This window comes from Oncorhynchus nerka, linkage group LG15, assembly GCF_034236695.1.
Source record: "Oncorhynchus nerka isolate Pitt River linkage group LG15, Oner_Uvic_2.0, whole genome shotgun sequence".
NCBI classification, from domain to species: Eukaryota; Metazoa; Chordata; class Actinopteri; order Salmoniformes; family Salmonidae; genus Oncorhynchus; species Oncorhynchus nerka.
The window spans coordinates 97196684-97208824 of NC_088410.1; the positions used below are offsets into that span (position 1 = coordinate 97196684).

The 12141-nt window shown below is 42.6% G+C and overlaps 1 protein-coding gene across 1 annotated transcript in view; it reads right to left on the reverse strand.

The window, feature by feature from the left end:
• LOC115118030 (glutamate receptor-interacting protein 2-like) overlaps window positions 1-12141 on the reverse strand; it is a 190522-nt gene that overhangs the window by 158760 nt on the left and 19621 nt on the right. The window contains exon 2 of the mRNA XM_065000742.1: window positions 7885-8020. Within this exon, the coding sequence (XP_064856814.1) occupies window positions 7885-8020 (136 nt within the window). The remainder of the gene's footprint in view (window positions 1-7884; window positions 8021-12141) is intronic.

Consider the following 12141-nt stretch of genomic DNA (forward strand, 5'->3'; position numbering starts at 1 on the left):
ACCCAGTAGATTAAACGACTTCTCATACACCCACTGGATTAAAGGACTCCTCATACACCCAGTAGATTAACAGACTCCTCATACACCCAGTAGATTAACGGACTACTCATACACCCAGTAGATTAAAGGACTCCTCATACACCCACTAGATTAAAGTACTTTTCATACACCCACTAGGTTAAAGGACTCCTCATACGCCCAGTAGATTAAAGGACTCCTCAAACACCCACTGGATTAAAGGACGTCTCATACACCCAGTAGATTAAAGGATTTCTCATACACCCAGTAGATTAAAGGACTCCTCATACACCCACTAGATTAAAGGACTCCTCATACACCCAGTAGATTAAAGGACTTCTCATACACCCAGTAGATTAAATGACTCCTCATACACCCAGTAGATTAAAGGACACCTCATACACCCACTAGATTAAAGGACTTCTCATACACCCACTTGATTAAATGACTCCTCATACACCCACTAGATTAAAGGACTTTTCATACACCCACTAGATTAAAGGACTCCTCATACACCCACTAGATTAAAGTACTTTTCATACACCCACTAGGTTAAAGGACGTCTCATACCCACTAGATTAAAGGACTCCTCATACACCCACTAGATTAAAGGACTTCTCATACCCACTAGATTAAAGGACGTCTCATACCCACTAGATTAAAGGACTTCTCATACCCACTAGATTAAAGGACGTCTCATACCCACTAGTTAAAGGACTCCTCATACACCCACTAGATTAAAGGACTCCTCATACACCCACTAGATTAAAGGACTTCTCATACACCCACTAGATTAAAGGACTCCTCATACACCCACTAGATTAAAGGAGTTCTCATACACCCACTAGATTAAAGGAGTTCTCATACACCCACTAGATTAAATGACTCCTCATACACCCACTAGATTAAAGGACTCCTCATACACCCACTAGATTAAAGGACTTTTCATACACCCACTAGATTAAAGGACTCCTCATACACCCAGTAGATTAAAGGACTCCTCATACCCACTAGATTAAAGGACTTCTCATACCCACTAGATTAAAGGACGTCTCATACCCACTAGATTAAAGGACGTCTCATACCCATTAGTTAAAGAACTCCTCATACACCCACTAGATTAAAGGACTCCTCATACACCCACTAGATTAAAGGACTTCTCATACACCCACTAGATTAAAGGACTCCTCATACACCCAGTAGATTAAAGGACTTCTCATACACCCACTAGATTAAAGGACTTCTCATACACCCACTAGGTTAACTGACTTCTCATACACCCACTAGATTAACCGACTTCTCATACACCCACTAGATTAAAGGACTCCTCATACACCCACTAGATTAAAGATTACACCCACTAGATTAAAGGACTTTTCATACACCCACTAGATTAAAGGACTCCTCATACACCCACTAGATTAAAGGACTTTTCATACACCCAGTAGATTAAAGGACTTCTCATACACCCACTAGATTAAAGGACTCCTCATACACCCACTAGATTAAATGACTCCTCATACACCCAGTAGATTAAAGGACTTCTCATACACCCAGTAGATTAAAGGACTTCTCATACACCCACTAGATTAAAGGACTCCTCATACGCCCACTAGATTAACCGACTTCTCATAAACCCACTAGATTAAAGGACTCCTCATACACCCACTAGATTAAAGGACTTTTCATACACCCACTAGATTAAAGGACTTCTCATACACCCAGTAGATTAAAGGATGTCTCATACCCACTAGATTAAATGACTCCTCATACACCCACTAGATTAAAGTACTCCTCATACACCCACTAGATTAAAGGACGTCTCATACCCACTAGATTAAAGGACTTCTCATACCCACTAGATTAAAGGACTTCTCATACACCCACTAGATTAAAGGACTCCTCATACACCCACTAGATTAAAGGACTCCTCATACACCCACTAGATTAAAGGACTTCTCATACACCCACTAGATTAAAGGACTCCTCATACACCCACTAGATTAAAGGACTTCTCATACACCCACTAGATTAAAGGACTTCTCATACACCCACTAGGTTAAAGGACTCCTCATACACCCACTAGGTTAAGACTAGATTCTCATACACCCAGTAGATTAAAGGACTTCTCATACACCCAGTAGATTAAAGGACTTCTCATACACCCACTAGATTAAAGGACTCCTCATACGCCCACTAGATTAACCGACTTCTCATAAACCCACTAGATTAAAGGACTCCTCATACACCCACTAGATTAAAGGACTTTTCATACACCCACTAGATTAAAGGACTTCTCATACACCCAGTAGATTAAAGGATGTCTCATACCCACTAGATTAAATGACTCCTCATACACCCACTAGATTAAAGTACTCCTCATACACCCACTAGATTAAAGGACTTTTCATACACCCACTAGATTAAAGGACTCCTCATATACCCACTAGATTAAAGTACTTTTCATACACCCACTAGATTAAAGGACGTCTCATACACCCACTAGATTAAAGGACTTCTCATACACCCACTAGATTAAAGGACTTCTCATACACCCACTAGATTAAAGGACTTCTCATACACCCACTAGATTAAAGGACTCTCATACACCCACTAGATTAAAGGACTTTTCATACACCCACTAGATTAAAGGACTCCGCATACACCCACTAGATTAAATGACTTCTCATACCCACTAGATTAAAGGACTTCTCATACACCCACTAGATTAAAGGACTCCTCATACACCCAGTAGATTAAAGGACTCTCATACACCCACTAGATTAAAGGACGTCTCATACACCCACTAGATTAAAGGACTTCTCATACACCCACTAGGTTAACCGACTTCTCATACACCCACTAGATTAAAGGACTCCTCATACACCCACTAGATTAAAGGACTCCTCATACACCCACTAGATTAAAGGACTTTTCATAGGACTTTTCATACACCCACTAGATTAAAGGACTCCTCATACACCCACTAGATTAAAGTACTTTTCATACACCCACTAGTTTAAAGGACGTCTCATACACCCACTAGATTAAAGGACTTCTCATACACCCACTAGGTTAACCGACTTCTCATACACCCACTAGATTAACCGACTTCTCATACACCCACTAGATTAAATGACTTCTCATACCCACTAGATTAAAGGACTCCTCATACACCCACTAGATTAAAGGACTTTTCATACACCCACTAGATTAAAGGACTTCTCATACACCCAGTAGATTAAAGGATGTCTCATACCCACTAGATTAAATGACTCCTCATACACCCACTAGATTAAAGTACTCCTCATACACCCAGTAGATTAAAGGACTTCTCATACACCCACTAGATTAAAGGACTTCTCATACACCCACTAGGTTAACTGACTTCTCATACACCCACTAGATTAACCGACTTCTCATACACCCACTAGATTAAAGGACTCCTCATACACCCACTAGATTAAAGGACTCCTCATACACCCACTAGATTAAAGGACTTTTCATACACCCACTAGATTAAAGGACTCCTCATACACCCACTAGATTAAAGTACTTTTCATACACCCACTAGTTTAAAGGACGTCTCATACACCCACTAGATTAAAGGACTTCTCATACACCCACTAGGTTAACCGACTTCTCATACACCCACTAGATTAACCGACTTCTCATACACCCACTAGATTAAATGACTTCTCATACCCACTAGATTAAAGGACTCCTCATACACCCACTAGATTAAAGGACTTTTCATACACCCACTAGATTAAAGGACTCCTCATACACCCACTAGATTAAATGACTCCTCATACACCCAGTAGATTAAAGGACTTCTCATACACCCAGTAGATTAAAGGACTTCTCATACACCCACTAGATTAAAGGACTCCTCATACGCCCACTAGATTAACCGACTTCTCATAAACCCACTAGATTAAAGGACTCCTCATACACCCACTAGATTAAAGGACTTTTCATACACCCACTAGATTAAAGGACACCCTAGATTAAATATTCTCACCACTAGATTAAAGGATGTCTCATACCCACTAGATTAAATGACTCCTCATACACCCACTAGATTAAAGTACTCCTCATACACCCACTAGATTAAAGGACGTCTCATACCCACTAGATTAAAGGACTTCTCATACCCACTAGATTAAAGGACGTCTCATACCCACTAGTTAAAGAACTCCTCATACACCCACTAGATTAAAGGACTCCTCATACACCCACTAGATTAAAGGACTCCTCATACACCCACTAGATTAAAGGACTACCCACTAGATTAAAGGACTTTTCCACCCTAGATTAAAGGACTCCTCATACACCCACTAGATTAAAGGACTTCTCATACACCCACTAGATTAAATGACTCCTCATACACCCACTAGATTAAAGGACTCCTCATACACCCACTAGATTAAAGGACTTTCATACACCCACTAGATTAAAGGACTCCTCATACACCCAGTAGATTAAAGGACTCCTCATACCCACTAGATTAAAGGACTTCTCATACCCACTAGATTAAAGGACGTCTCATACCCACTAGATTAAAGGACTTCTCATACCCACTAGATTAAAGGACGTCTCATACCCACTAGTTAAAGAACTCGTCATACACCCACTAGATTAAAGGACTCCTCATACACCCACTAGATTAAAGGACTTCTCATACACCCACTAGATTAAAGGACTCCTCATACACCCAGTAGATTAAAGGACTTCTCATACACCCACTAGATTAAAGGACTTCTCATACACCCACTAGGTTAACTGACTTCTCATACACCCACTAGATTAAAGGACTTCTCATACACCCACTAGATTAAAGGACTCCTCATACACCCACTAGATTAAAGGACTCCTCATACACCCACTAGATTAAAGGACTTTTCATACACCCACTAGATTAAAGGACTCCTCATACACCCACTAGATTAAAGTACTTTTCATACACCCACTAGTTTAAAGGACGTCTCATACACCCACTAGATTAAAGGACTTCTCATACACCCACTAGGTTAACCGACTTCTCATACACCCACTAGATTAAAGGACTTCTCATACACCCACTAGATTAAAGGACTTCTCATACCCACTAGATTAAAGGATGTCTCATACCCACTAGATTAAAGGACTCCTCATACACCCACTAGACTAAAGGATTTTTCATAAACCCACTAGATTAAAGGACTCCTCATACACCACCTAGATTAAATGACTTCTCATACCCACTAGATTAAAGGACTCCTCATACACCCACTAGATTAAAGGACTTCTCATACCCACTAGATTAAAGGACGTCTCATACCCACTAGATTAAAGGACTTCTCATACCCACTAGATTAAAGGACTTCTCATACCCACTAGATTAAAGGACTTCTCATACCCACTAGATTAAAGGACTCCTCATACACCCACTAGATTAAAGGACTTTTCATACACCCACTAGGTTAAAGGACGTCTCATACCCACTAGATTAAAGGACTCCTCATACACCCACTAGATTAAAGGACTTCTCATACCCACTAGATTAAAGGACGTCTCATACCCACTAGATTAAAGGACTTCTCATACCCACTAGATTAAAGGACTTCTCATACCCACTAGATTAAAGGACTCCTCATACACCCACTAGATTAAAGGACTCCTCATACACCCACTAGATTAAAGGACTTCTCATACACCCACTAGATTAAAGGACTCCTCATACACCCACTAGATTAAAGGAGTTCTCATACACCCACTAGATTAAATGACTCCTCATACACCCACTAGATTAAAGGACTCCTCATACACCCACTAGATTAAAGGACTTTTCATACACCCACTAGATTAAAGGACTTCTCATACACCCACTAGATTAAAGGACTCCTCATACACCCACTAGATTAAAGGACTTCTCATACACCCACTAGATTAAAGGACTTCTCATACACCCACTAGATTAAAGGACTTCTCATACCCACTAGATTAAAGGACGTCTCATACCCACTAGATTAAAGGACTCCTCATACACCCACTAGATTAAAGGACTCCTCATACACCCACTAGATTAAAGGACTTCTCATACACCCACTAGATTAAAGGACTCCTCATACACCCAGTAGATTAAAGGACTTTCATACACCATACACTAGATTAAAGGACTTCTCATACACCCATTAAAGGTCATACACCCACTAGATTAAATGACTTCTCATACAAAGATTAACCGACTTCTCATACACCCACTAGATTAAATGACTTTTCATACCCACTAGATTAAAGATTAAAGGACTTTCATACACCCACTAGATTAAAGTGACTTTTCATACACCCACTAGATTAAAGGACTTCTCATACACCCACTAGATTAAAGGACTTCTCATACACCCACTAGATTAAAGGACTCCTCATACACCCACTAGATTAAAGGACTTCTCATACACCCACTAGATTAAATGACTTCTCATACACCCACTAGATTAAATGACTTCTCATACCCACTAGATTAAAGGACTCCTCATACACCCACTAGATTAAAGGACTTTTCATACACCCACTAGATTAAAGGACTCCTCATACACCCACTAGATTAAATGACTCCTCATACACCCAGTAGATTAAAGGACTTCTCATACACCCAGTAGATTAAAGGACTTCTCATACACCCAGTAGATTAAAGGACTCCTCATACACCCACTAGATTAAAGGACTCCTCATACACCCACTAGATTAAAGGACTTTTCATACACCCACTAGATTAAAGGACTCCTCATACACCCACTAGATTAAATGACTCCTCATACACCCAGTAGATTAAAGGACTTCTCATACACCCAGTAGATTAAAGGACTTCTCATACACCCACTAGATTAAAGGACTTCTCATACACCCACTAGATTAAATGACTTCTCATACACCCACTAGATTAAATGACTTCTCATACCCACTAGATTAAATGACTTCTCATACACCCACTAGATTAAAGTACTTTTCATACACCCACTAGATTAAATGACTTCTCATACCCACTAGATTAAATGACTTCTCATACACCCAGTAGATTAAAGGACGTCTCATACACCCAGTATATTAAATGACTTCTCATACACCCACTAGATTAAAGGACTTCTTTTACACCCACTAGAGAAGACAGTGATGACAGATACACATGCTGACAGATCAACAATGCCAACAGGCTATTATGTTGCAATCTAGGATTCTCAACCTTAGTGTCTTCCCACAGTCACCGTGAAGCACCATACGCCTGAACAGCGACACTACTCACACACTGAATACAGCTTTATTCTTTGGTACATTGCTGCATTTAGCTGATATTGTATCTTCATTAAATATGCCAGTCATGAGATTAATTCAAATTTTAACATGTCCTACTTTCTTTATTCAGAGTAAAACAGCTTTGGGATAAAATCCACTTTCTACATAAATTGTCAAGCTAAGGCTCAAGCACAGACAGTTGGCTTGCGGAGCATTTCAACGGTAAATTTAATCTGGGGAAGGGTGGGGAAAGCCTGGGGGGGAGCTTTCTTTTAAAAGCCAGACAGGTCCGTCAGTAGATTTACACATAATGACAAAAGACCAAGACTGCGCACCTATTTTTAGCATCGTCATCCTAGTCGTAAAACAATCCTCTGCCTCTAGTGAAATGAAACGTCAGGTGGTTGTTTCTACATCAGGGCCTGATTAGCTGATACAGCATGGCTGCATCTGTGTCTGTGACTGGGGGACTGAGGGGATGGAGGTTCAGGCGTAAGTCAAGGAAGATGTCCTGTACACGCGTGCACATTCAGTAAAAAAAAGTGAGCGAATACTGTAAAAAAAACACACAAAAAAACATGTAGATCTCACCTGGCAGCCAGTCCTCCTGGTCGTAGGTTGGAGACGCGGGGCTTTCCGTCCTTGTCTGTTCCTCCAGAGATGGTGAGGCCCAAGGTGCTGCCTTCCTTCTTAATCAGCTCCACTATCGTCACGCCCCGCAGATCTTCTACCCCAAACACAAACACAAGAACAAACAAACACAGAGTCAAAGGACAGTATACATTATATAGTAACCAAGCCTTCACAGCCAGAAGAACACATAGAAACAGTATACATTATATAGTAACCAAGCCTTCACAGCCAGAAGAACACATAGAAACAGTATACATTATATAGTAACCAAGCCTTCACAGCCAGAAGAACACACAGAAACACAGTCAATGGACAGTATACATTATATAGTAACCAAGTCTTCACAGCCAGAAGAACACACAGAAACACAGTCAATGGACAGTATACATTATATAGTAACCAAGCCTTCACAGCCAGAAGAACACATAGAAACAGTATACATTATATAGTAACCAAGCCTTCACAGCCAAAAGAACACACAGAAACAGTATACATTATATAGTAACCAAGCCTTCACTGTCACACCCTGACCATAGTTTGCTTTGTATGTTCTATGTTTTGTTTGGTCAGGGTGGGCATTCTATGTTGGATGTCTTGTTTGTCTATTTCTATGTCTGGCCTGATATGGTTCTCAATCAGAGGCAGGTGTTAGTCATTGTCTCTGATTGGGAGCCATATTTAGGTAGTCTGTTTTGTGGCTGTTTGTTCCTGTCTTTGTGTTTGTTACATCAGATAGGGCTGTTTCCGGTTTTTCACGTTTTCTTGTTTTGTATATTGTTCTATTTTCATCTTTATTAAAGATGTATAAAAATAACCACGCTGCGTTTTGGTCCGCCTCTCAGAAACATAGAAACACAGTCAATGGACAGTATACATTATATAGTAACCAAGCCTTCACAGCCAAAAGAACACACAGAAACACAGTCAATGGACAGTATACATTATATAGTAACCAAGCCTTCACAGCCAAAAGAACACACAGAAACACAGTCAATGGACAGTATACATTATATAGTAACCAAGTCTTCACAGCCAAAAGAACACACAGAAACACAGTCAATGGACAGTATACATTATATAGTAACCAAGTCTTCACAGCCAAAAGAACACACAGAAACACAGTCCATGGACAGTATACATTATATAGTAACCAAGCCTTCACAGCCAAAAGAACACACAGAAACACAGTCCATGGACAGTATACATTATATAGTAACCAAGCCTTCACAGCCAAAAGAACACACAGAAACACAGTCAATGGACAGTATACATTATATAGTAACCAAGCCTTCACAGCCAAAAGAACACACAGAAACACAGTCAATGGACAGTATACATTATATAGTAACCAAGTCTTCACAGCCAGAAGAACACACAGAAACACAGTCAATGGACAGTATACATTATATACTAACCAAGCCTTCACAGCCAGAAGAACACATAGAAACACAGTCAATGGATAGTATTGTACATGGCCTTTGGAAAGTATTCAGACCCCTTGTCTTTTTCCACTTTTTGTTAAGTTACAGACTTTTACTAAAATTGATTAAATAAATACAATTATTCCACAATCTACACACAACGACAAAGTGGAAACAGGTTTTTCAGAAATGTTTGAAAATGTATGACAAATAAAAAACAAAAATACCTTTACTTAAGTATTCATAAGTATTCAGACTCTTTGCTATGAGACTCAAAATTGAGCTCAGGTGCATCATGTTTCCATTGATCATCCGTGAGATGTTTCTACAACTTGATTGGGGTCCACCTGTGGTAAATTCAATTGATTGGACATGATTTGGAAAGGCACACACATGTCTATATAAGGTCCCACAGTTGACAAGTACATGTCAAAGCAAAAACCAAGCCTTTGTAATGTGGGGTGGAGCAGGTGAACCCAAGTGGAGTCTCAGACGAGGAGACAGGGATAAGGTAACCAAGGTATTTATTGAAAAGCGGAGGGTGGATGGGGTGCAGGCCAGGGGAAGCTCAGGCAGGTAGCAGGGAACCAGGGACTGAGGCTGTGACCAGGGCAAGGGGAGTAGTGCAGGGTAAGCAGGCCTGGAGCGGAATCCAAAGAAGCAGTAAAGCGAGTGTCCAGAGCTGGGAAGCAGGACTGACACGAGACGAGGGACTGGAGACAGGGACCAGAGTCAGAGCGGACAGAACTGTAGTGGGGAGAAAAGCAGCGTCAAGCTAGTGAAAACAGGCACAGGATAACAAGATCTATGCAGGAACAAACAGCTTGAAACGCAAACTGACTGAGCAGAGGCTAGAATCTGGCAGTGTGGAAGTGGCAGGGCTGAGTATTAGTAGAGGTCTTGATTATGGAACAGGTTGCAGCTGGTGGGGATCTACTCTGACTCCAACACACACACACACACACACAAAATCAGATACACAGAGAGAGAGAGGGAGCACTGGGGGAGTGGCGGCAGGTTAGGGAGACAGCCATGAGGTAGAAGTAATTGTCCATAGAGCTCCGGGACAGGATTGTGTCGAGCCACAGATCTGGGGAAGGGCACCAAAAATGTTCTGCAGCATTGAAGGTCCCCAAGAACACAGTGGATTCCATCATTCTTAAATTTGAAGAAGTTTGGAACCACTAAAACTCTTCCTAGAGCTGGCCGCCTGGCCAAACTGAGCAATCGGGGGAGAAGGGCCTTGGTCAGGGAGATGACCACAAACCCAATGGTCACTCTGACAGAGCTCTAGAGTTCCTCTGTGGAGATGAGACCCTTCCAGAAGATTGAAATCTTTGGCCTGAATGCCAAGGATCACGTCTGAGGGAAACCTGGCACCATGCCTACAGTGAAGCATGGTGTTGGCAGCATCTATCCCTGTTCTCTCCTCTCTGCACAGACCATACAAACGCTCCACACCGCGTGGCCGCGGCCTCCCTAATCTGGTGGTCCCAGCGCGCATGACCCACGTGGAGTTCCAGGTCTCCGGTAGCCTCTGGAACTGCCGATCTGCGGCCAACAAGGCAGAGTTCATCTCAGCCTATGCCTCCCTCCAGTCCCTCGACTTCTTGGCACTGGCGGAAACATGGATCACCACAGATAACACTGCTACTCCTACTGCTCTCTCTTCGTCCGCCCACGTGTTCTCGCACACCCCGAGAGCTTCTGGTCAGCGGGGTGGTGGCACCGGGATCCTCATCTCTCCCAAGTGGTCATTCTCTCTTTCTCCCCTTACCCATCTGTCTATCGCCTCCTTTGAATTCCATGCTGTCACAGTTACCAGCCCTTTCAAGCTTAACATCCTTATCATTTATCGCCCTCCAGGTTCCTCGGAGAGTTCATCAATGAGCTTGATGCCTTGATAAGCTCCTTTCCTGAGGACGGCTCACCTCTCACAGTTCTGGGCGACTTTAACCTCCCCACGTCTACCTTTGACTCATTCCTCTCTGCCTCCTTCTTTCCACTCCTCTCCTCTTTTGACCTCACCCTCTCACCTTCCCCCTACTCACAAGGCAGGAAATACGCTCGACCTCATCTTTACTAGATGCTGTTCTTCCACTAACCTCATTGCAACTCCCCTCCAAGTCTCCGACCACTACCTTGTATCCTTTTCCCTCTCGCTCTCATCCAACACTTCCCACACTGCCCCTACTCGGATGGTATCGCGCCGTCCCAATCTTCGCTCTCTCCCCCGCTACTCTCTCCTCTTCCATCCTATCATCTCTTCCCTCTGCTCAAACCTTCTCCAACCTATCTCCTGATTCTGCCTCCTCAACCCTCCTCTCCTCCCTTTCTGCATCCTTTGACTCTCTATGTCCCCTATCCTCCAGGCCGGCTCGGTCCTCCCCTCCCGCTCCGTGGCTCGACGACTCATTGCGAGCTCACAGAACAGGGCTCCGGGCAGCCGAGCGGAAATGTAGGAAAACTCGCCTCCCCTGCGGACCTGGCATCCTTTCACTCCCTCCTCTCTACATTTTCCTCTTCTGTCTCTGCTGCTAAAGCCACTTTCTACCACTCTAAATTCCAAGCATCTGCCTCTAACCCTAGGAAGCTCTTTGCCACCTTCTCCTCCCTCCTGAATCCTCCTCCCCCTCCCCCTCCTCCCTCTCTGCAGATGACTTCGTCAACCATTTTGAAAAGAAGGTCGACGACATCCGATCCTCGTTTGCTAAGTCAAACGACACCGCTGGTTCTGCTCACACTGCCCTACCCTGTGCTCTGACCTCTTTCTCCCCTCTCCCTCCAGATGAAA